Source organism: Girardinichthys multiradiatus, chromosome 3, assembly GCF_021462225.1.
Source record: "Girardinichthys multiradiatus isolate DD_20200921_A chromosome 3, DD_fGirMul_XY1, whole genome shotgun sequence".
Classification (NCBI taxonomy): Eukaryota; Metazoa; Chordata; class Actinopteri; order Cyprinodontiformes; family Goodeidae; genus Girardinichthys; species Girardinichthys multiradiatus.
This window is the reverse complement of record NC_061796.1, coordinates 48079594-48106390: the sequence shown is the minus strand read 5'-3', so window position 1 is coordinate 48106390 and position 26797 is coordinate 48079594. Positions and strand designations below refer to the sequence as shown.

General features: G+C 43.0%; 1 protein-coding gene across 3 annotated transcripts in view; it reads left to right on the top strand.

The window, feature by feature from the left end:
- cpne4a (copine IVa) overlaps positions 1-20028 on the top strand; it is a 73581-nt gene extending 53553 nt beyond the window's left edge. For all 3 annotated transcript variants that reach the window (XM_047361635.1, XM_047361636.1, XM_047361634.1), the window contains 6 exons: positions 350-483; positions 1773-1827; positions 2236-2287; positions 7925-8058; positions 8224-8460; positions 14475-20028. In XM_047361635.1, coding sequence (XP_047217591.1) covers positions 350-483; positions 1773-1827; positions 2236-2287; positions 7925-8058; positions 8224-8460; positions 14475-14606 — 744 coding nt within the window. In that variant the 3' untranslated portion in view covers positions 14607-20028. The remainder of the gene's footprint in view (positions 1-349; positions 484-1772; positions 1828-2235; positions 2288-7924; positions 8059-8223; positions 8461-14474) is intronic.
- Positions 20029-26797: the final 6769 nt, after the last annotated feature.

The following is a 26797-nucleotide window of genomic DNA, read 5'->3' as shown; positions in this document are numbered from 1 at the left end:
CAGTCAGCAGAGCCTGTCGTGTTTCCAAAGGATCCTCTGGGATCTGGGGAGCACTGTGAACATGGAAACAGGAGGAGGATGTAGCAGAGCAGAGTGGGAAGCAGGACCGGGTGTGTTTTATTTGGCAGCAAAGTCTCACAGCTTCATGTTGTCTCCGGAGGAAACTGCATGTTTCATGTTTCTGTCTCTTCTTCAACAAGGAGCATGTTCTCAGTTTTGCAGCTTCTGTAACTGAAGCTTCATTTTTGATCATCATGTGAATTTTTTCCAGATTAGTTTTCAGCAATGTTGTTTCTGTTCCTGTAATACAGCAGAAATCGGAGCCTCTGATTGGCTGTTGTCTTTGCAGGTCGCCATCGACTTTACGGCATCTAACGGCGACCCCCGGAACAGCTGCTCTCTGCATTACATCCACCCGTACCAGCCCAATGAGTACCTGAAGGCCCTGGTGGCTGTGGGAGAGATCTGCCAGGACTACGACAGGTGGGTCAGAACTGCAGCCAGTTAGACTGCTGCTTTCCTTACAGGAACAACGCGGACCGGATCTCGTTTTACCATGGCCTGCAGAGAAATATCAGGAAGGTTTGTAAAAGATCATCCTTAACTCTGCAGCCTCACCCGTGGACACCATTGTTTTTATGCATATATGAGACGAAATTCACATAAAAATTTAAAGCGGTTGAAACATCGAGAAAAATCCTTCCAGCTGTTATTCTCCATGTTGTGTTTAACAAGCTCTGCAGCTTCAGTTTTTGTTCGGGTTCACGTTGTTTCCAGACTGATCAGATTCATTCATTTCAAAAAACTTCATTGGTTTCAAAGATTTACTGCAAATACATTTTTCAGTGCACTTTACCCCAAACTCTAACTTTCTGTCAGTACAGTCACATCAAAAGCTCAGGTGAAGCTGTGGAAGAGCTCTTCTGAAATCACTCCATCAGTCTGAGGAACAAATGAGCTGAGATCTTTGTGTTCTGGTGTCATCAGTGGTTGCCTCCAGACAGCCTCAAAGAGAACCTTTCAGCTAAAATAACAATTCTCTGGATCATTAAGAGCTTCAAGTTGAGAGGTTCCTCTGCGGAGAAGAAGCTTCAGGCGGGTCTTGCATAATCCAGGATCATCTCCTCCTGACGAGGGTTCTACAGAAGCATTTTACCACCAGTGCAGAGCTTCCTGACAGGGTTAGCAGCATGTAGATAGTAAATAAGTCACTTCTGTACGAGAAAGCCATCAACAACAGACTGATATCCTGCAAGAAGAACAAGGATGGACAGCAGCGGACAGGAGCGATATTCTTTTTCCTAATGAATCATCCTAATTGTTTGGAACATCTGGAGAAGAAAAGCTGAGAGCTACAATGAGAATGGGTCACCATCAGCCAGGATCTGGTCCAGAAGTTCATATCTAGGTCATCAGAAGTTAGGAAGAAGGAGGAAGACTTGGAATATTGAGCAGAAATTGGATGGATTTGCTGAAGATGATCCTGGAGAATCAAATAATGTTTCATTTTTAACCCTAACCCTGGGAAGAAACTCAAAAGCAACGTTTGTGTCGCTGATAATATTTTTGACTGTATAAAACAACCTCATTGACTTTTTAGGGATGATTTGTCCTGAGATAAAAATTTCTCCTCAGTTCTTCTTCTGGACTTCCTCTGAACAGGAAGTAGTCCCTTCTCAGCCAATCAGAGCCTGTTTCTTGGTCTATGTTTGGACAAAACTCTCATCCTTTCTCCATTTCTAATTCCATCTGTTCACTTTTCTCTCCTTCAGTGATAAAATGTTGCCAGCATTTGGGTTTGGAGCACGAATCCCTCCTGACTACAAGGTAATCACCTGCCGGGATTTCCCAGCATGCACTCTGCTCTGAGAGGCCAACCCATCTGGTGATTACAGCTCTGTATCTCCTTACTGTGGGGTTAACTGCACCTCCTGGTTACCTCTCATTTCCTCCCCTATGATTGATTGATCTGATGCTGCATTCAAATCAGCAGAAAACGGTTCTGATTTTCTTCATTTAGGGCCCAGAACCCAGAATCTACCACAAGAAAGGTTACAATAATGAATATACTGAGATGTTTGAGTAGTCTTTATTTTAGTTGTAAAATAAATCTAAATGCTGCGACATGAATGAAGCAACCAACACGCTCTCAAAAATCCCTGACCTCTCATCACACATGCAGAGTCCTTTTTTCTTGTTTAATCAAAGATCAAAACTTCCTGTTTCTCCTCGCAGGTCTCCCACGACTTCGCTGTGAATTTTAACGAGGACAACCCGGAGTGTGCAGGTAGGTGCATTGATTACGCTCCGACTGAGCCAAATGAAAGAGAGAAAAAATGGTTAAGTAATTCGACAGAGAGCCTCAGAAGTCAGAGAAAAACTTTGATGCTGGAGGTGTGAAGAATGGAGATCCATTGATCTGAAAGCTCTGGTCAAGGAAGAGCTGATGGTGGTTTCCAGGAGCATCCAGAGGCAGACAGTCCTCTGTGTCCTGTCCCCCCAAATAAAATCTACATAAGCCCTGAAAGGCAAGTGAAAAATAAAATGATTGTCGTTGTAATACCTTGATCTGCCACTAGAGGCACTGGAGTAAAACTAGCAGCCTTCACTAACAGCTGTTTTGTTCAAATGGAAAGTCAAAGCACTGGTTTCCTAGAACCACCGTCCCGTTTTCTAAATGAGATTGTTGTAAAGCAAAGTAAAATACAGTAAAAGCACATAAATGGTGGTGGTTTTTGCTACATTGCCTCTAGTGGCAGAGCAAAGTATTACAACAACAAACCCTGAAACATTTACCTCTCAATTTCTTTTTTCTCGGTTGCCTTTCAGGGCAGAACAAAAAAAAGTACAAATATTTGAATCTAGATTTTCTTTTACTTGCAGCTGACTTCTGAAGTCACGAGTAAAAGATAATTTGCTCAGACCTATGAAATGAGTACCCCACCCATCTAAACAAAATCTTGTCTCCAGAGCTTCATTCAGTCAAATTTCTATTTCCAACCTATAAATCGAACTCATTAATACAGAAAGATCAGAAGAAAGATTAGATGCTCTGTCCTTTCTCTCCTCACTGACTCTGTATTGATCAGGTTGATGAGGGCTGGGCTTTGATCTGCTGATGGCTCCTCTCTTTTGACCTTCTGGATGAGATTTCTTCTCCCTCTAGGTCATTTTAACTTCACACAACAAACGCAAGATGCTCGTGATTGTTTCTGAGTAAAAACATATTCATTACACAAGCAAAACACTGACAAACTAAAGTCAGGGCCTATCTGCAACCGTCATTGAGTGAGAGGTGGGGTACATCCTGGACAGCTCTCCAGTCCATCACCGAGACAACCAGGACAAACAACCACGCATGCACTCATACCTGAGGATCATTTAAGATAAGATCAAACTTTTTTGCCTTTGTACCAACATACTATGTGCAATGAGTTTGGTCCACTGGCCCATGTAAGCTGAATAGAGAGCAAAAACGATGTACAGAATAACATACAGTGCAGAAGTGAGGTGTTGATAAGGGGTAAGCATGGCGACAGTAGTAGGGGTTCGTTCTGTAACCGGTGGGTTGCTGGTTTGAACCCCCGCTCTGTCTGTCTCAGTCATTTTATCCTTGGGCAAGACACTTCACCCGCCTTGGCTGCTGATGGTGGTCAGAGGGCTCGGTGGTGCCGACTGTATGGCAGCCTCACTTCTGTCAGTCTGCTCCAGGTCAGCTGTGGCTACCATGTAGCTCAACACTGTCAGTGCATGAATGGTTGGATGACTGATTGGAGTGTGACGTGCTTTGGGGTCTCTGGGGACTTGATAAAGCCCAATACAAATGCAGGCCGTTTACCATTGCTACTGTAAAAACTGTCTTGGAGTCTATGAGTGATGACCTTAGCACTCTGGATCTGCAACCTGAGGGCAGCAGCTCAAACAGCTGGGTGTGCACAATCCCTCAAAGTGCTGCATGTCTTCTTAAGATAGCAAGTTCTGAAGAGGCCCTTCAGGGAGGGAAGAGGACAGCCGGTGATCTTCTCGGAGGTGTTGATGACCTTCTATAGTTCTTTTAGTTGTGCCATGGTGCAGCTTGTGAAGCATACAGACATGCAGTAAGTCAACACAATCTATGGAGCAGCAGCAGAAGACAGTCAGCAGCTCCCACCTCAGGTTGAGTCTTGTAAGGAACCTCAGCGTGTTGAAATGTTGCTGGGCCTTCTTCACAAATGCTTTGCTGTTGGAGCTCCATTGGAGGTCTGCAACCATGTGCACACCCAGGAACTCCACACAGGGTAGAGAGGGTGGCCAGCATCTTATCACCCGCTGCTGGTGATGAGATGCAGGTCAGACTTTCTCCTCCTGAAGTTAGCGATTACCTCTTCGGTCTTAGAGGTGTCATGGCCCAAGGTGTTGTCAGTGACCTCACCCCTGTATGCTATCCTGTCACCACCAGAGATGAGGCGAACCACGTCGGTATCTTCAGCAAACCTGATGATGGCGTGTCAGGTGGTTGCTGACACATTCAAACACTATACTGCCAAAAGTTTTTGTTTGTCTTCTTCTACATGTACATGAACTTTGATTACATCATATTCTTAATCTCTGAGATCCAGTTTGTTAATGGACCACTGTTGCCACCAACAGTAACTTGAACTATTCTGTAAACATCTTCCAAGGTTTAGGATTGAGTTCATAGTTAGAGGAGAAAACAAGAACTGCAGCCTCCTCTTAAATTCATCCAAAGTGTTTAGGAAGGTTGAGGTCAGGACTCTGTGCAGGCCTGTCAAGGTTCTCCACACCTGCAGCCAAGGAAGTGATTGGACCACCAGAATTCATGGATTTGGTGGTGGGACCCAATACTTTAGGGAATATGTTGTATGTGGACAGAGTGTACAGTAGGGGGCTAAGTACACAACCCCGTGGAGGTCTGGTGTTAATGCAGAAGGCTGTGGAAGGTTGGGGGTCCACTCTGACTCTCTGACTCAGAACGAACGTCTCTGATCTAGCAGTGGTTGGAGGAAGAGAGACCAATTAACCTAACAGTTGTGCTTTTTAATTGTTGCAAAAAGCTGGGGAGAACCCAGGCATTCATAGGGAGAACATGTCAGCTGCATGAAGAAAGACCTGATGCTGGGATTGAACCTAGGATGGTCTTGCTGCAAGGCAACAGTGCTGTCCAGTGCAGCACCGAGCAGCCACACAACATCTTACTGGAGAGAAATGGTGAACAGTCTGCAGCATCAAGGCACAATTTTCAGTAGTCCTTTGGAGAACATGCTGAAATATTATTTTTGAACAGTTTAGAAAACAAAGCACAGCTGGTTAGACATTAGCCTTGGAGCTGTTACCTGTCACCAGGCAGACTGGGTGAAGATATGTTAGCAACGGTTTTAACTTTTGGTTGAAACACTAAATATTTGATTTAAGGGAACTGGCACCAAAAGAGGAGACATTAGATTTCATTTACCAATTCGTTGGTTTAAGAAAATAACTGAATGTAAGACATGTGATGGTACAGGTCAGGGATATATATTGCCATCTGTGGATCATGTTGTGAAGCAACCACCCAGAGAGAAACACCTTGCAGGAGCTGGTTAATAGCCTCCTTCCAGGTGTAGCTAGATCTGTAACCATCTAACCCATGGCTGCAGGAAGCAGTGACACCAGGCCTTCACAGAGGTCCAAATAAATCATGGTGTGTCTAGATTGAAATGAAAGTGTTTTGGTATTTATGGCATCTGAAGGAGCTAAAAAAGTATTTCTTAATGTATGAAATTATTTTCTTCTAAGAAAGATGAAGCATTTTCTGTCGGTCCTGAATGTTCAGCAGTTTGTTTCAGTTTACTTGCAGTGAGACACAGATTGTGTTAATTTCAAGGTCTTTACCTCTGTTGGCTGCTGAAAGGTCACTCCTGAGTTCAGAAAGAGACTCTTCAGCACCAACATGCTTAATTAAATCAGAGCATGTGTCTCTGTGTCCTTCAGACAATACAGGTCCTTCTAAAAAAATTAGCATATTGTGATGAAGTTCATTATTTTCCATAATGTCATGATGAAAATGTAACCATCATATATTTTAGATTCATTGCACACTAACTGAAATATTTCAGGTCTTTTATTGTCTTAATACGGATGATTTTGGCATACAGCTCATGAAAACCCAAAATTCCTATCTCACAAAATTAGCATATCATTAAAAGGGTCTCTAAACGAGCTATGAACCTAATCATCTGAATCAACGAGTTAACTCTAAACACCTGCAAAAGATTCCTGAGGCCTTTAAAACTCCCAGCCTGGTTCATCACTCAAAACCCCAATCATTGGTAAGACTGCCGACCTGACTGCTGTCCAGAAGGCCACTATTGACACCCTCAAGCAAGAGGGTAAGACACAGAAAGAAATTTCTGAACGAATAGGCTGTTCCCAGAGTGCTGTATCAAGGCACCTCAGTGGGAAGTCTGTGGGAAGGAAAAAGTGTGGCAGAAAACGCTGCACAACGAGAAGAGGTGACCGGACTCTGAGGAAGATTGTGGAGAAGGGCCGATTCCAGACCTTGGGGGACCTGCGGGAGCAGTGGACTGAGTCTGGAGTAGAAACATCCAGAGCCACCGTGCACAGGCGTGTGCAGGAAATGGGCTACAGGTGCCGCATTCCCCAGGTCAAGCCACTTTTGAACCAGAAACAACAGCAGAAGCGCCTGACCTGGGCCACAGAGAAGCAGCACTGGACTGTTGCTCAGTGGTCCAAAGTACTTTTTTCGGATGAAAGCAAATTCTGCATGTCATTCGGAAATCAAGGTGCCAGAGTCTGGAGGAAGACTGGGGAGAAGGAAATGCCAAAATGCCAGAAGTCCAGTGTCAAGTACCCACAGTCAGTGATGGTCTGGGGTGCCATGTCAGCTGCTGGTGTTGGTCCACTGTGTTTTATCAAGGGCAGGGTCAATGCAGCTAGCTATCATGAGATTTTGGAGCACTTCATGCTTCCATCTGCTGAAAAGCTTTATGGAGATGAAGATTTCATTTTTCAGCACGACCTGGCACCTGCTCACAGTGCCAAAACCACTGGTAAATGGTTTACTGACCATGGTATCACTGTGCTCAATTGGCCTGCCAACTCTCCTGACCTGAACCCCATAGAGAATCTGTGGGATATTGTGAAGAGAACGTTGAGAGACTCAAGACCCAACACTCTGGATGAGCTAAAGGCCGCTATCGAAGCATCCTGGGCCTCCATAAGACCTCAGCAGTGCCACAGGCTGATTGCCTCCATGCCACGCAGCATTGAAGCAGTCACTTCTGCAAAAGGATTCCCGACCAAGTATTGAGTGCATAACTGTACATGATTATTTGAAGGTTGACGTTTTTTGTATTAAAAACACTTTTCTTTTATTGATCGGATGAAATATGTTAATTTTGTGAGATAGGAATTTTGGGTTTTCATGAGCTGTATGCCAAAATCATCCCTATTAAGACAATAAAAGACCTGAAATATTTCAGTTAGTGTGCAATGAATCTAAAATATATGAATGTTAAATTTTCATCATTACATTATAGAAAATAATGAACTTTATCACAATATGCTAATTTTTTGAGAAGGACCTGTATATCATATCAGAGCAGCCTCTGGCCATGCAAGGACGACTCCAATGTTAACAGGAACCTTTTCCTTTATAAACCACTCACAATCATTGTTAACAGAGTCAAACTGAAACCTTAGGAAACAGTAACCTGTAAGAACAGAATGCAGGAGCAGCATTCTGGACCCAAGCTTCACTGTTTAAAACCAATCTGGGTCCCTCAAGTTGTAATATTTGATATTTGACTTATCCGTTTCTTTTGCGTGTTAACATCTAAAGTTATTGAACTAACTTCAGGCAGGCTGAGACTTTTTTTCATCTCAATCTTACAAGGCAATATTCTGGACCTTTTTGTCCACTCAGGTATTCAGGGTGTGGTCGAGGCGTATCAGGCCTGCCTACCCAAGCTGCAACTCTATGGTCCCACCAACATCGCCCCCATCATCCAGAAGGTTGCCAAGTCTGCCTCACAGGAGGTCCACACCAAAGAGGCCATGGTGAGATGTTACCTTTAGTGGCTGTGGTTGGTTTGCTAAAGCTTCTTGTGTCAGGAAGGTTTCATTTCCTCCTACCTGCTGTAAACTGGTTTGAACTGGAACCATCTAAAATAAAACCTGATATAAGCTGGAGAGAAAACTTTCCTCCTAACTTCCCCTCTTCAGCAATACTTCATTCTGTTGATCCTGACCGACGGCGTTATCACCGACATGGCCGACACCAGGGAGGCCATCGTCCAGGCCTCCCATCTACCCATGTCCATCATCATCGTTGGGATTGGGAACGCCGACTTCGGTGACATGCAGATGCTGGATGGTGATGACGGGATCTTGCAGTCGCCCAAAGGAGAGCCCGTCCTCCGGGACATTGTCCAGTTTGTTCCCTTTTGCAACTTCAAACATGTGAGTTCTCTAATCGCAAACTGTACATTAAAACTGAATATTTATGAAAACTTTTCTTATTTTTCTGTGACTCTTAATGCTTGATGGAGTTCCTCTTTGCTCAGTTTTTCATCCATCGCTGCTTCCATTATAAAGAAGTTATGTTTGTGTTGCAGCAGTTAGACTGAAAATAGGTTCATATAAATCAAGAGTTCAAACAGGCCTCAGATAAAAGTCGTCCATCCCTTTAAGTAAGACTCTAAAGATCAACGAGACGGATGATGTAGATGGTGTTTTGTTTCACTGCCTTTACTCTGTGTAATACTGTCCTATGTGGTGTTATCAGCTGAGAGTGTATGTAAAGGTGCCAAAGCTCTGGTTTCACCTGTTTTCACCTGATTTACAATTTGAGACATTTACAGGGATCTACTATCAGATCTCTGAGGAACCCCACAACTAACTGCGTGTCTGTAGCAGAGGTGGGAACAACTTTCTACGTTTACTTGAGGAACTTTTGGAAACAATTGCAGAAGTAGTATTGCATTGTAGTTTTACTGCACGGTATGTTTTTACTTCTACTTCAGTAATATTATTTTGAACAATCATTACTTTTACTGGTGTACAATTTCATGTAGACATGAAGACAGAATCCGGCAGATTAAAAGGATTTAAGATGCTCTGAATCTGGTGATCCTTTTTAGAGATTTTAAAATGCATAAACATCTGCATTAGGAGTGGAAAGGTTGGCCTGTTGCATTTGGCCCAATTATGCAGACAGTTGGTTGTGACTGAGTGAATAGTTCTCTTCCACAGTGAAAAACATCCACTCTGCAGGACCTTCTGGTTGGTGGATTTCATTTTAGATCATAAGAACAAGCACACAATGGTCCTAAGAAAGGTTATCAGTTACATTAATAGACACAGTTATATAAAAATAACACAAATACTCTGATAGAGCTGATAGAGACGGTCTAAGGAGCCGTAGTATTTAGGAACCATGTTGATCTGGACCTGATACTTTTTAACCTTTGCCTGATTTAAGGGGACAGAAAATAACATGAGCACGGTGAGATGGGCATCTGGACTTCTTTAACCAATTTTACAAAGACAAACGTTCTGTTTTCGCGTTTGACAGACGCAAATATCCAAAGCGACTGAGACAAAATCAGTGCAATTTGTGTGAAAACTAACAATAAGCTGCTCAGAAGGAGGACCACCAATCAGGTTTTGTCAGAGGAGACCGTGTAGAGGTAGACATCAGTCATGTGTGTCTCATCCATCTTAGAAGACTCTTGGCAAATAGGTTTTCTGCTCATATTCAGGCTTTCTGCAAGACAATTGCAACCTGCTGAGTGACAGAGGTCACCTGATCAAAACGTCCAATCAGGTTCACTGGGGTCACGCTGAAGAACACCAATGATCATTTAGAGAGAAGGTTCTGCTCTTCAGCCATCGTTATGTGGGCTGGAAAATCCTAAAGGTTTAGTGAAACAGGTGTTCATCACAGCTGGTGTTGTGACTATGAATCTGAGAATATTATTTAATATTTAATATTAATATTTTATCAAATAATATTTGGGTCTGTTAAGGGTAGTCCTGTGAATACCAGCCCAGTAAGGAGATGGTACTGGGACAAAATAGAAAGGTGTGAGATGAGCTCTGACATTATTGAACAGCATAAACTCTGCACATATATGGAATGAATTCACACAATTTCTTAAAATACAAGAATTTATTAACAAAAATAAGTCAACTCAAAGTCAAACATATTTCAATCAACAAACTCTTTACTTTGCTAAAACAATTCAACTAAACTACTAAGCAGAATTAAAGAATAATGAAGACTAATGGACTATGTACAATATAAACAAGTTGATTAAAGATGATTGATAATTATGACCAAAAGAGTGATGCAACATTACCATGCAATGTTTATGTTTGAGAACCAAGGATTATCTTGAAGAATCTGGAAATGAAGTTAAGTTAGTCTTGGAACCAACTTAGACAATAATCAGCAACGTTTAGACAACCATTCACAATGCAAGATCAGATAAATATTATTTTAATAAAATAATGTTTTAAATAATGATCTGCTGAATAAAACCAACCTTCTGGATGACTAATTCTCAACAGTGTCACATTAGCTGCCTTTATTAAAATAATATTTAAAGAAATATTATTAAGGAGATGGTAAAATATTTAAGGGAATATTTTGGAAAAGAGCCAAATCTATCTGGAGAAATGTGGCTTAATGGTGTTTACTTAGTTATCAACTTTAGTAAAATGATGTTTAGGGAACCATTATTTACTGGATTGAAAACTAACAACCTTTTGGGTAAATATTATTTAGCAGCAAGCACGTGTTCTTAGCTGTTGTCGGTTAAAGCTAACAAAGAAGCTGATAACTTAGCACCAGAATCAAACACACCTTTAAAATACCAGAGTTAATAAAAGGGTTAAAATGCATGAGCGCAGACGGCGCGTTATGGCCGATCTTCTGTTTAAAATCACCCTTTAATAAAGTTTGTCTTAACTTTAAAAACATACAAACACAGAACACAACCTGAGCATGTTTGCTGCAGATATTCTGCTAGCACCAAGATAGCTGAGTTCAACACAAACAAAACCAAACTTCATAAAATGAAAAACATTTAGATCATTTCATCCTAAATATCTCTCTATTATTCTGCCCAAACACTTAACCTCATATGAACCGTGTTGAGGAGTTGTCCGGGACGACAAAGTTTGAAGAAAGCTCTGTGAACAAAGGGTTAGCTTCCAGAGTTAATGTCCGGAGCTGTGGCTGGAGGGCCGTTTTGTCCACTGACCAACTGCACGTTACCACGGTGATGAGGCTCCTGTTGTCCTCCTTTTAGTCCGGGAAAAACTGCTCCACTCGGCTTCGTGGAGACATTGTCTCTACTGGGGACTGTGGAACACAGTTTGCTTCTGCAGGCCTCAGAGAGAAAGTCAAGCAATGCTTATACCTTAATTACCACTTTTTATGAATGAATACCGGATACACCAACAGTGATTCATTCGTACTTAACTCAGTGCATATGATCGATGATCGTATGACATCCTCGGATCCAGTTTGAAGAGTTTATGTCTGTTTGCCAGCAAAGAGACATTATCCCGATGATCACCGGTGTGGAAGAGGCAGGATGTAGGAAGAGCGGTCCTTTTATCTGGACAGTGACGTCACAGGAAGTCCGCAGTTACCCCGTTTCCTGGCTGTGCCGGAAGTAGGTTAATGCAATTTATTTTGAAAGTTCCAGGAAAGTCTGTACTGGCCTTTCATGTAACCATGGCTGTGGTCCCAACACTGGTTTCTGTGAAATCTGGCTGCATCATTTCATTTTACAGACTGTGCTGCCAGGTGCCAGAGTGTGCTGAACATTACTGTGTTTCCCTGCATGAACTGAATGATAGACTAGATTTATTGGAGAAATAATTCTCAGGAGCTTCACCCCACCACCTGATCTTTACCGTCCATTCCTGTATTTGTTCCCTCTTTAAAAACCCTGACAGGACAATTCAGTGGAGATTCGTCCTCCCGCTTTGCAACTGAACAGAGATGTTTTACCGCTGGGTCCAATCTTTATGATGGATCAGAGTTTGTTTGTTTGGGCCCAAGTGGAAAAACTTTCATTCAACAACAGATGAACAAGGCAGGGAAGAGTAATTTAAACATTCAACATTCAGTCATTTATGTTTCAGCAAACATCATATTTTCCTCAGACTGTCCTTAAATTACCTAAACATTGACCTGAGATGAAAAACAATAAATAGCATAAATGTCATAAATTATCAAGTTAAAGGTAAACCGAAATGTAGAAGAAAAGAGGAGAACCTTCATCCACCATCACTGCTAGTATCAGTCAGATGCTAACAAGGTTAATTAACGTGATTATCATCAGCGTGAGCCCTCTAAAACAGCAGGAGTTTAGTCAATTTGCTGCTCTGCAGCATCCAGGTGGGTGTTAGCACAATGCCAAGGCAGGAAGACATTCAATTCAATTCAGTTTATTTATATAGCGCCAATTCACAACACATGTCGTCTCAAGGCTCTTCACAAAAGTCAGCTTCATACATTCCTATTAATCGTAACCATTGAACAGTTCAGTCAGATTCAGTTATTTATTTAAATTGGATAAAAAGTTTTTCTATCTAAGGAAACCCAGCAGATTGCATCCAGTCAGTGACTTGCAGCATTCACTCCTCCTGGATGAGCATGTAGAGACAGTGGACAGTCACTGGTGTTGACTTTGCAGCAATCCCTCATACTGAGCATGCATGTAGCGACAGTGGAGAGGAAAAACTCCCTTTTAACAGGAAGAAACCTCCAGCAGAACCAGAACCAGGCTCAGTGTGAGCGGCCATCTGCCACGACCGACTGGAGGTTTGAGAGAACAGAGCAGAGACACAAAGAGAACAAAGAAGCACTGATCCAGGAGTACTTTCTATGGGAAGGAAAAGTAAATGTTAATGGATGTAGCTCCTTTAGTCGTTTCACCTAGAAAGAAAGAACAGATAAACTCTGAGCCAGTTTTCAAGGTTAGAGTCTGAAAGAGAGCACATAGAGTTAGTTACAGTAGAAGCTCAGTCAGTAGCCATGTCTAGGAGAGAGAAAGGGTTAAACGCTGAAAGACAGGGCTATGTGGATCATCTGTAGAAGGTGAGCATTAAGTTGTTGCCAGCAGAAGCTCGGACGATGCCCCTCTCCAGAAAGGTGTCACAGGTAGACAGAGAGTCAGGCCAGGTGTAGCTTCCAGGAAGAGAAAAGAGAGAACAAAGTTAAAAGCTGAAATAACAGCAAATAATGCAAAATTGGAGAGTAGTGTGAGAATGTAGCGAAGAGGGTGAAAGTGGTCATTATGTCCTCCAGCAGCCTAAGCCTATAGCAGCATAACTACACAGATAGTTTCAGTTCAGATTATTTAGTTAAACGGCGCTTATTTACAACAATGTCGTCTCAAGGAACCCCACAAAGGGTCCCACTGATGGTCATTGTTATACTAAAAACCACAATGATTGGGATACCTCCCTCTGTCAGACTGATTATAACCATTGGAAAAGAGAAGGGGTCATACAGGTAGCAGAAATGGAGGGTGTGTTTGCACCTCAACCATAACTGAACCGATTTAGGCTAATCCTGACTCCCCTTACTCCAGGGAGGGAGGCTCCTTCCCTAATAAACTAAGCCACTCTAACTATAAGCTTTATCAAAAAGGAAAGTTTTAAGCCTAGCCTTAAAAGTAGACAGGGTGTCTGCCTCACAGACTAAAACTGGGAGCTGGTTCCACAGGAGAGGAGCCTGATAACTAAAGGATCTGCCTCCCATTCTACTTCTAGAGACTCTAGGAACCACCAGTAAACCTGCAGTCTGAGAACAAAGTGCTCTGTTAGGAACATATGGACCAATCAGATCTCTGATGTATGATGGAGCTAGATCATTAAGGGCTTTATATGTGAGGAGGAGAACTTTAAATGTTATTCTGGATTTAACAGGGAGCCAATGAAGGGAAGCTAAAATAGGAGAAATATGATCTCTCTTTTTAATTTTCGTCAGCAATGACCTTAGAGCAGCAACTGTTGCTGCTGTCCATCATCCTGGGAAGGGTTAGAAGGTAATCTCCAAACTACCTGAAGTCCATTTGTTCAGCCCAAGGTCAGAATGTGAAGCTCAGAGAAATGACCAAGAACCCATCTCAGACTCTACAGGTCTCAGTTAGCAGGTTAAAGGACATGACACTGAACCAGAATGGCTCTTTGGAAGGGTTGAAGGAGAAAGTCTCTTCTCTCTAAAACAAGATGGCTGCAGGACTTAGGTTAGCAAAGCTGCATCTGGATGAAAGAGAAGACTTCTGAGACAACGTCCTCTGGACAGATGAGACCAGAGTAGAGATGTTTGACCACAATGGACACAACCCTGTTTGGAGAAAACCAAGCACAGCAGATCAGTCCAGTCCAGTCCTGATTGAAACAGAAGTTTTGGAATAAAACAAAATATGTTTCCTCTGTCTCCTCCTCAGGCCTCTCCAGCTGCTCTGGCAAAGAGCGTCCTAGCAGAAGTGCCCAACCAGGTGGTTGATTACTACAACAGCAAGGGCATCAAGCCCAAAGTGCCCAGTGAATACCAGTCTTCCAGGCCGTTCGGCCCCTGAACTTCATCACCACAGCTGCCCATGTGCAGACCAACCTCTTCTGAACTTCACAAAATGTTTACTGTCTTATCGTCTTTGTTAAAGCGGATGCTAAAGGTGATACACACAGCGTTTAACCATGAAACATTGGGTCTTAGCAACCATCTACGGTCTCTGTTGAAACAGTTGGCCTTTACAGTTTGATTCGGTTCTGAGGGACCAAGACTCTGGGTCTACATTCTAACAGAAGGAACCCAGAAGAATGCTCTTTGTTCCTAATTTTAATGCTGCTAGTTTAGTATCTGAGCTTTCATAAAGCCATCAGCACACACAGCTGCTGCACTTCAGATAACATTTGGGACAAGAAAGAATCCCCAACCTCATCCCTGATTGAGCTACACTGAGCTTCTACCTGACTGAAGGTGGAGATTATTTTCAGACCTTGTTATTTTAACATTATCATCATTAGAGAGCTGCTGTTTTCTGATCCTGTTAAATCATGGAGGACCATTCTGCTGTTTACTGGATGCTGAACACTGAAAGACCTCTAGATCCATTTGGGCCACCTTGGATCAGGCCTCTCAAAGTGATCCAACCATCTAAGGAGTAGTTAACATTTGCACTGATTGCTTGTTTGTTGAGAAGAAACTACAACATGAAGGACGTTTTCAGACATTCCAGAGATATTTCAGGTTGAACTAAGAAAAGGAAGGTTTTAAGATGGTTCTGACCACAGACATCACTTTCAGGTTATGGTACCTTTGGCTTTGGGCATCTGCAGTATTACTTATATTTTCTGCAGAAATTAATGACATAGAAACTAGATAGAGATATGAACATAAAAACCATGATTTCTGATTGGACCTGACAGTCCATGGTCTTTTTAAGGTGGTATTAGTCATGTTTAGCATTCGGCATTCAGAGGTCTCCAGTTAACTGAAGCTTCTGTGAAGGAAGCTGGTGGGAGGAGCTGTGATAGGGCAGCGGTATCAGACAGAACATGTTGGTTACGTGTCTTGCTAACCGAACATGATGTTTCTTACCTGCAGACCTTACTTGCAGGCTGATGATTGCTTTACACACACAATGATAGTGGTGTCATGTATAAAATGATGGATTTGGCCAGAATCACAACTGGGCTTTGGGATCTCTGGATTTGTAAGGACATTTAGAGAACATCTGTGCAGGATCTTTGGATAATGGAGCTATTTCTGAAGCAAGGAGGCCTTGACACCTTCCACTTCGTATGACCCAGCTAGACATACTGTTTGTACTGAAGGAGAGAGGATTTATTGACCACAGAGTGTCAGACTGCTATGACTGCTGGCATCATGTCTACAGTCACTATGTTAGCACTAAAACTGTGCATCTGTCCTGTTACAGGTGAAAAATAACCTCTGTGTCATCTTCGCTGCACCTGTAGCACCACAGATTTGTTCTTGCAGGCTTCACCTCAAAGAAAGTTTTGCAGTTACCAGATTCTGTTTTCACGTTACTACGATCCTGGGCTGGAAACTGGAACAGCCTGAGCTGGGCTGCTTCCTTTAGGGATTCACACAGCAGATCATGTGCCTCCATCTCACCCACTCACTCGGTCCATCAGATTCTCCTTCATGGTAGCTCCACATTCAGCATATCCACTATTCCTCCTCTTCACACCTTCTTTTAGCATGTTAACCTGGCAGATGTCCTCCTGCATCTACATCTGTTCCACATCAATAGATCACTGCCTGTTGTAGATAGTTGAACCCACGTACTCAAACTCCTTCACCTTCATGACTCAAAAAGAGAAGGACAGAGCAGATGCCTGATGTATCCCACCCTGAACCTCTTTGGCACTCTCACTACCTCACACCTCACCATGATGTCACTGCCCTTGAACATGTAATGCACCAACCTCCCACACTTCTCTGCCTCTACTTCACTTCCGCTCTTTGTATCTTCTCCTCTGTTCTCTGTAGATTCACAAAGTCAGTGCGACCTTGTTTAGGGTTCTTCAGAACTCTCAAAGCAACATTACATCTGTTGAACTTTTCTTGGGAACTTGCCTTTAGTTTTCTAAGCATAACCTTGTAGTTTGCACATTGTAGCTGAAGTAGCTCAGTGTGACTTTACTGAAAAACTTGAATCTGGTGAAACTGTTCTGGAAGTTCTCACCAGTTTTAACCCCCTGGAGATTCTGCAAATCAGTCACCAGGTTCTATGGGCTCCATAAGGCCCGCTAACATGGTGACTGATGGGGCTCCAGTTTTGCCACTTGGTTCTCAATTTGGTGTGTAAAATGCTGGGAAGTAGTTCTTTTTCTAACAAATGGACCAAACCAGTCCAAGTATCCCAGTGCTTTTAGGGTTATCCTTCTGTAGCAGGAACATTTAGAGGAACCAATTTCACAATGTTCTAAAGACGGTTAGTCCACAAAGAAGAATCCTGTCATGACTTTCTGCTCCACAAGCTTTGGATTGGGTAAATATTTGCTAACTGTAGCACCTTTAGCATCCGCTATGCAAGCAGCACCAACGGTGGCTGAGCAGATCATCTTCAGGAGTGTTTTTAGGAGATGTGAAAAGTACACAAACACAACCGTGACCAATCCAAAAGCTGCTTTCCTGCAGACAGCATGCCGTGCAGAGAAACAGTGGATGAAGGAATGTATGAACTCCCCCTTCCAACTCTCCCTGGTGTTTTTCTAAGAGTATATTGAGGTTTTGCTAAATTTCGCAAAGTTCGTATATCGCAAAGCATTTTGGATTTGTGTCAGATGAAAAAGTGAGCTGCCTTCAGAGATGTTTGCATCCTCTACGGTTTTTCCTTTTTTAAAACACTGAGGCAGATGCATGATGTGTTGTTTTGCATGCAAATCTCCATGCAGGACCTCCTGGTGCCTGTGGTTTCTGGTAGTTTTCTTGGTAGTGAGTAATATGAGGTAATAATAATGTTTACAGTGGTGAGGCTGCTCTACTCTCCAGCATGTTCATATATAAATGAAATGATGTGAGTAGATTTAAAAGCACAAACTGAGTATCTTTTGAGAAATCTTTAGATTATGGTGATTTTGACCCCACTGCGCCGTTGACACCTGTCCTTCCTGATGTCTTCGTTTACAGCAAGTCCAGCTTTGGACAGTTTTAGCATACAAATTTGTGCTTAAAAACCTTTCTGTTGTGACATTGTTCTACATTTTTTATTAACAAATGTCTTTGTGACAAACTGCTCAGTTACAAAGGCCACGATCAACCATCATTAGTCCATCAACTCATAAACTTTGGATTTTAGTCACATTTATCCGCCTGCTCTGGTGGGATGTTCAGATGTCTCCAGGAGGGATGGGAGTAGATTAATCAGCCAACTGGAACACACTATGCTCCAACCCTCCTGATTCAAAGGAATAAATGACAGATATTATTCAAGCCCTGCAGAGGTTGAATCATTTTCTATGAACTTGTTGGAGCAGAGAAACATCTGCAGCCTTCAGGTCAGAGACTGCTTTACAGGGAGGACATCACACTGAACAACCAGAGTTCCTGCCCTCGGTGGTGGACTGCAGTTGTTCTTACTTAAAGTCTACAGAGGTCACAGAAACACGACCTCTCTTCTTATAGGTTCTAAGCCAAACTTGGACAGGAAGTAATGATATCCTTCATTTTGCCACAGCTACCACATCATCTTCCTCTGACTGACAGTCTATTAAAAGTATTCACCCCCTGGATGTTTTCCTCTTTGTTGATATGAGAAATGACATGATGGTCAGCATAATTTGGCTTTTTGTACAGAAAAAGCTTAATTCATTTCAAAGAAAAATAGCTTAGAGTTGGTGTTTGTCAGGTGACTGTAGTATAAAACACTTGCATAGAGTCTGGGAGGTCCAATCTGAGGTTCATCAACATTCCTTTACTGATCATCTTGTGGAGGTGAATTAAATTCATCAGTGGACCACAGAAGAATCTGTCCAAATCTGCCTGGAGCTGGCTGTCTTCAAACTGAGTGACTGGAAGGAGATGAAATATGGTGAAGAAAGCCACCAGGACCCTATGACCACACTGAAGAAGTTAGTGACTCAGATGGGAGAAACTGTACATACTGAACTGTTGCCTGGGTTATTCAGCTGTATGAAGGCTAATTTCTCACCTGGAATTCATCTGTAGGAAACTCCAAGTTCCGTTGGAAGAAAATTCTTTGAGACCAAAGTTGAACTTTTTGGCCACCAGAAACACACCATCTCTCCACTGTGAGGCATGGTGGTGGCAGAGTCATGCTCTGGGAATGCTTCTCAGCAGCAGGCCCTGGCAAAAGCCAGGCAAGTATCAATCAAATTCTGGAGGATAATCTGAGCCCGAGTTACTCAGAGAACTTTTACTTGGGATACGATTTATTTTCCAGCATAAACTGCTCAGAAACAGTTAAAAGAGAAGATTTTTTGGAGTGGCCAAGTCAAAGCCCAGATCTCAATCTGATCGAGAATTTGTGGCTGAATATAAGAGCTTTTCAGACCTGATCCTTGAGCAACCTGACAGAGCTGGAGCTGTTTCAGAAGGAAAGCTTGTAGAAGTCTTTAATTTTTTATCAGAGGTTCTCTTCAACCGTGAGTGACAGAATCTAAACAAAAATCCAGAAAAATCACATTGTGTGATTTTTAAGTAATTAATTAGCATTTTATTGCATGACATCAGTATCTGATCACCTAACAACCAGTAAGAATCCCAGCTCTCTCAGGCCTGTTGGTTCTTCTTTAAGAAGCCTTCCTGTTCTCCATTCATTACCTGGATTAACTGTCATATAGTTAATTTCCTGACCCACATGCAGAACTACTCAGACTAGGAGACAAAGAAAGTTTTATCAAGGTTTAATTTCCTTTGAACTCATGTTCGGGACGCAGGAACTAACGGCGGGGACTGGCAACTTCTGCAGAGGAGAGGCTCAGTTTGACGAAAGATGCAGAGAGGAGAAGAAGGTGCTTACGTTTCAGGGTGTGGGGAATAGTTCTGAGGGGGTTTTACTGTTCCGGTGTTTTCCAGGTGGTGATCGGTTCCTTAAGATCCGTGGGAACTCTGCTGGTACGTGGGAGAGCGGGCAGGCAGTTGTTGTTCAGAGAGGGCTTGGTTCTGCGGGTAACGACTTAAGGACGTTTTTTCCAGAAGCGAGGCGATCTTTGGAGAGCTGCAGGTTAATCCAGATATCATATCGGCTCGGGAACCTGGGAGTGACAGCAACAGAAACAGGCTTAGGCTGGTTAACTTGAAGTTTAGCAAAGTTAGGGTCATAAACATCGACTAGGAGCTCAGAGGGCTTGAGGTTACCAACTACGTGGACCATCAGGCACGGAATGTTTGTCCAGCAGCTCCTTTTAAACGGTGCAGCCTAAGATTGCTTGCAGGTGCGCAGCGATCAGCTGTGAGCCACGCCGACAGCAGAGCTCCTAATGAATGGCAGGGAGGCTCCTACCACACAGGATTACACACACACAACCGTAACATTAGCTGCACCTGTTTGAACTCATTATCTGTATAAAAGACACCTGTCCACACACTCAATCAAACTCCAACGTCTCCACCATGGCCAAGACCAGAGAGCTATGGAAAGACATCAGGGATAAAACAGTAGACCTGCACAAGGCTGGGATGGATTAAAATCCTGGAGCTCACGCAAGGTCCCCCTGCTCAAGCCAGTGCATGTCCAGGCCCGTCTGAAGTTCACTAATGACCATCCTGATGATCCAGAGGAGGAATGGGAGAAGGTCAGTGGCTGCAGTGAGTGCAAACCTTGTCAAGAACTACAGGAAACGTCTGATATCTGGAATTGCAAACAAAGGTTTCTGCACCAAATATTAAGCTTTGTTTTTCTGATGTATCAAATACTGATGTCATGCAATAAAATGCTAATTAATTACTTGAAAATCACACAATGTGATTTCCTGGATTTTTGTTTTAGATTCCGCAATAAAAGGTTGAGGCATCCAGGGGTGTGAATACTTCCTACAGGCATGGTAATCTGGAGCAGAGCTTTTTAAACTACTGAGTCAGGGTCAGAGGTGTGCTAAATTTTAAATCTCTGGTTTTTCTTTCAAAGATTTGCTCATTTGCATGATGAATATTTTTCCAACACTCATCTGCAGCACTAAGACTGTTGATGTTCGACTTTTGTTGTTCATTAATAATTGTTTTTGGTCATTTTGGGCATTTTTGTTCCATTGTTAAAATCAAAGACGGAGGACAGGTGTTGAGTTACATGACTTTGTGTTAACATGAAGTATTGTGTGCAAAACAATGACAAAATGACTTATGATAATAAAAGGTTTATCACTAACCTCCGAGTGCGTCTGTTTTGTTAAAGGGTGGTGAGAATGGATGCATGCAGAAGGATGTAAAACTTTATTCAGGATATTTGTGGATAAACCAAAGTTTTTCTTCTGGGAAAAACTGAAGATCTTCAGGAACTTAAAGGTTACCTATTATACAGACTTTTAAACATTTGGGATAGGCCTATGGACTATACAAAACATGCTAATTATATGTTTTGCACAAAATCATTGACATTTCACCTCTTCAGTTCCCCCTTTATTGAGCTCCTTTCAGAATGAGCTGTTTTAGGGCTCTGTCACGTTTATGCAAATTAGCTGAATCTGGCCACGCCCCCAACCGCTCTTTGTTCATGTGAAATCGAAACTTATAAGACACAATAAGTACTTACATTTCTGTCATCTGCAGAATTTCCACCAACAGCAGGGACTAAACTTTTCTTCAGTGTTTCTGTAAATCCTGACGTGTTCTGATGTGAGTTCTCAAAGCAGTCTGCAGTGAAGTGATTTATGCAGACTAGGTCTGTTTTTGGCAACGTGGCTGGAACATTGCCACGAATCTCTGTTATCCAACAACAGAACATCTGTCTTTGAGGGCAGCCATTGTAAAGTGCCTGTAATGTAAAACCAGCCAGCGAGACGTGATCCTCTACTGAAACCAGGTGGGTGGAGCTCCACCTCAGTTGCTAGTCAGGGCGGGTTTAAGGTAATATTGCTAGGTGCTACACAGCTTTTGAAACCACGCATTTTCTAGAAACGATAAAACATTTATATCCAAACAATGGCTGAATAGGCTTTTTGAATTATGCATAATAGGTCCCGTTTAAATTTGACACAAAGGTTCACAAAATCTCAATGTTTGTAATTTGCTTTGGGACGTTTCATGGGATAAGAAACCCCACCAGAGAGCCTTTGCTCAAACAGGAACACACAGGCAGAGGGATTCCTGCAGCTTCCTGTCCAAAACGTTCGCAAGAAGGCACAGAGTTAAAGCTTCTAACATCGGAAGGACCAGTAATAACAGACCTGAGGAAACACCTGCTGTTTGAACACAGTTTTACCTCAGCAGATATTATTACAACCAACCGATTAACATATAAAACCAAAATTGTAATGACTAAATGATATAAGTGACAATGACTCTGTTTTTACTCCAGACTGACGCTAAAATGAATTATTGTATCAAACAATGTTTTGAGTAAACAGCTGATCAGAGAAAACCCAGTTGTGCTAAAACAAGTTAAGGTAAAAAAAAAAACTATGCTTTCATTTGCTTTATCCATACAAACCAATGAAAACACACAAACAGCAGCACTGTGGTAAGAATTTAATTCAAGAAACTATTGTGAGACATCCAGGAGGTGGAGCTTATGGCGGCAGATTGAACAATTCCATTCCCGGTTTTCCTTCAGCTATTCCAGCTCCAGGTTTTCTAACAAACGTCTCTATTCTATTTGTGGGTTAAACTGAGATTAACATTGTTTCTAAACCCCATGTAAAATAACCCCGCCCCCAGACAAATGCCACCAAAGTGGGTGGTACCAAGAGACACCGAGGGGCGTGGTCATGTGTGGGGATGAGCGGAGGGGGTTAAGCAGGGGTGTGGTCAGAAGGGAAAGTGGCAGCTAGCTTCATTTGACATGTTGATACATGGAGAGTGAGCTGAGCGATGCTGGTAGTTTCGCCACAGAAAAATCTTTTCAGGTGGAGGATTCTCCCCACCCCGCCGATGCCCGAAGCCAGCGACATAGAGGCAGAGGAGGAACAATTAAACTCGCTACTGGGGCGCGTCTGAGTGAGACGGTTTTATAACCAAACGCAGGGATATGACAAGCATTTACCAAGCTGTACCATTTGAACCAATAGAAAAATTCACCTGCAGTAACCACCATTCAACCCATAGAGGGCAGCACTATGACGGTTTTGGACACATATTTCAGACTTAAACAAGTTTACATGAAATTGAAAACAATAGCACAGTAATATAAAGATAGTACCCTGAAGGCCCAGTTTATACAGTTTATACAGTTTTCAATAACTGAATAATTAATTGTTTTATCAGCATAAAGATCAACACTAACACAAACCATGAAGGACCCAAACAGAGCCCTGAGGAGCCTCATTTTTAACAAAGTACAGACGATGTGAAAACATGCATCTGAGTTAAACAGCTGACATCCTTCACACTCAGCCAAACTTTTTAGACTTCTTCTTCCTCCATGGTGGAGTGACTCAGCAAAATATTCTGTCTGTTGATTAAAGTTGCAACCTCCAGCTGCACCTGGCCCATGCTGGTGTTCATTCACGCTGCCTAATTAAAGCGGGTTCAACGGGTCTGTAATTGCCTCAGCTGATGAGTGCAGTTGATGCTTCAGTTCTGATGAGGAGGTTAATGAAGAGCAGACAATCAGAAGCCAGCACTGCAGCTGCCTTCTGTAAAAACCGTAACGTTCAGCTGAAAGTGGTAACTTCTGGGTGTCTAAATCTGTGGTGGTTTGTTTCCTTGGAGATGACCCCTTTTTCAATGTGGAAATCTGTTTTTATTATGTCCAGATGTTAGAGAGAAAAAACGTAAAACTATGCTGTGAGACTCTAGAAGGTCAAAAGGTGCTGTTCATCCTCCTGACATCAAAGTCAGAATAAATCTATCATGTTTTTTAAATTCTCCTTGTCTTTATTTCCAACTCAGAACCTATGTCCCTGAACTTCTTTGTTCTGTTGGAAGACATGAAAAGTTTGTGAAACTTAAATTTAAATCAGTTATGACGCTGGAGGCTGTGGTGGCTGGGGCTTGGTAGCCAGGGAGTGTGGAGGCAAGGGTGGGGTAAAATTGGGTCTGGGATTGGGAGGGGGCTTAAGGGATTTGAGTTATGCCCAGATGGACATTGGGACATTGGGGGACTACCCCAGCTACCAGTCCAGACTAGGGTCGGCACCACCTGAACATGAACGACCCTGGCCCAGTACCCAACCCCACATGCCAACCCTGGTCCCCCAGCGACCTCCATCCCTATCCAGGGACAGGGCCACAAACAAAACAAAAAAAGGAGGGGTCCACCAGGTCCAAACAAGCTAGTGAACCAGAGCTGCCCCAGGATGAAACAGTCATAAACCCCCAATGAACTCTAATCTCAACCCTATGAATCTCCCACCCCCTATGAACCCCAACATTCATTTTCCCACAAGGCAACCCCCAACCAGGACATATATATCGAACACATGTCCCCGAACACAAATGCCATGAATCCCCTTCCCACAGGGGTAAACTTCCGCAAGAGAGCTTCACCCCGCAAAAGCTAATGAGGACATATCTACACAGTGCGAGCCCCGCACACAACCCACACTCCAAGAACCCCGCCGCATACCGCCCCCAACCATACAACCCCCTGTGACAGGAAGGAAACAGCCATGTGTGATGCCACTCAGGCAATTGCATGCTAGTGTAACAGAACAGACAAGACCTAACCCTGTACCCACACCGGACCCCCTGACCCAACACCAAGATGGGATCAACTCACTGCCAAGCAGTTCTTGGCAGGTGGCGCCCACCCAGGGCCGACAGCCCCCACCATCTCCCGCTAACACACAACATCACAGACACTGCAAAGCTAGCCCAATGAGAACCACCAGCCAGCTCATTCCCACCGTCACTGCCTGACCAATCCAAATGCAACCCCCTCACCATACATGTTGCAACCCCTTGACACTGCAACGACACCCCTCCTCCCCGGATGCGACGGAAGCAGAGCAGCACACCGCCGAGACTGCCCAACCATCCGGTCAATGCCAGCAGCTCCAGTCCGCCTGTCCACAACAGAGAAACATATAAAAAATACATATACAAAAAATATATATATATATACAGGGGTTGGACAATGAAACTGAAACACCTGGTTTTAGACCACAATAATTTATTAGTATGGTGTAGGTCCTCCATTTGCGGCCAATACAGCATCAATTCGTCTTGGGAATGACATATACAAGTCCTGCACAGTGGTCAGAGAGATTTTAAGCCATTTCACATTGTCCACAGCCCAAGATTTGTGCTCCTTGCACCATTGAAACCAACGTTTGACATTGGCATGAGTGACCAAAGGTTTGGCTATAGCAGCCCGGCCGTGTAGATTGACCCTGTGGAGCTCCTGATGGACAGTTCTGGTGGAAACAGGAGAGTTGAGGTGCACATTTAATTCTGCCGTGATTTGGACAGCCGTGGTTTTATGTTTTTTGGATACAATCCGGGTTAGCATCCGAACATCCCTTTCAGACAGCTTCCTCTTGCGTCCACAGTTTGTCCTTCTTGGTGGTATGCTGACATTACCCTGGATACCGTGGCTCTTGATACATCACAAAGACTTGCTGTCTTGGTCACAGATGCGCCAGCAAGACGTGCACCAACAATTTGTCCTCTTTTGAACTCTGGTATGTCACCCATAATGTTGTGTGCATTTCAATATTTTGAGCAAAACTGTGCTCTTACCCTGCTAATTGAACCTTCACACTCTGCTCTTACTGGTGCAATGTGCAATCAATGAAGACTGGCTACCAGGCTGGTCCAATTTAGCCATGAAACCTCCCACACTAAAATGACAGGTGTTTCACTTTCATTGTCCAACCCCTGTATATGTCAACCATACTCTACACTGTATGCCGGAAATGCTGTGACAGGACACGTGATAAAGAAAAATCAATTATGACAGCAAATTGTTTTGGCCTGATCTAAAGGCTTTAGTGCTGAGGCTTCAGGTTGTTCTCTTTGAACATCTAGACCACTCCCATCCCTCCTACAGCTAATGCCTTTTCATCAACTGTAATTCAGGTTACTCTTCAGTGTGATGGAGTCAGATGTTTTGAAGTTGAGCTTCATCAGAGCAGGATGAACGGTCTCTTCACTGCAGCCTGCTTTAAACTCAATAAACATTACCATCTGCAGCAGATGCTCCAACATCTGCTGGAAACACAATAGCTAGATTTTAGAGCTGCAGGAACATAACGAGTCAGACTAACTAGACGAGGTAAAAACGGGGATCCTTGAGCACATAACTGATGGTAATCCGTTATACAGTGCCTTGCGAAAGTACTCGGCCCCCTTGAACTTTTCAACCTCTTGCCACATTTCAGGCTTCAAACATAAAGATATAAAATTCTAATTTTTTGTGAAGAATCAATAACAAGTGGGACACAATCGTGAAGTGGAATGAAATTTATTGGATGTGTCAAACTTTTTTAACAAATAAAAAACTGAAAAGTGGGGCGTGTAATATTATTCAGCCCCCTTGTGTTAATACTTTGTGGCGCCACCCTTTGCTTCAATTACAGCTGCAAGTCTCTTGAGGTTTGTCTCTATCAGTTTTCACATCAAGAGACTGAAATTCTTGTCCATTCTTCCTTGTAAAACAGCTCAAGCTCAGTGAGGTTGGATGGAGAGCGTTCGTGAACATCAGTCTTCAGCTCTTTCCACAGATTCTCGATTGGATTCAGGTCTGGACTTTGACTAGGCCATTCCAACACCTGGATACGTTTATTTGTGAACCATTTCATTGTAGATTTGGCTTTATGTTTTGGATCATTGTCTTGTTGGAAGATAAATCTCCATCCCAGTCTCAGGTCTCTTGCAGACTCCAACAGGTTTTCTTCCAGAATGGTCCTGTATTTGGCCCCATCCATCTTCCCATCAATTTTGACCATCTTCCCTGTCCCTCCTGATGAAAAGCAGGCCCAAACCATGATGCTGCCACCACCATGTTTGACAGTGGGGATGGTGTGTTCAGGGTGATGAGCTGTGTTGCTTTTACACCAAACATATCGTTTTGCATTGTGGCCAAACAGTTGGATTTTGGTTTCATCTGACCAGAGCACCTTCTTCCACATGTTTGGTGTGTCTCCCAGGTGGCTTGTGGCTAACTTTAAATGAGACTTT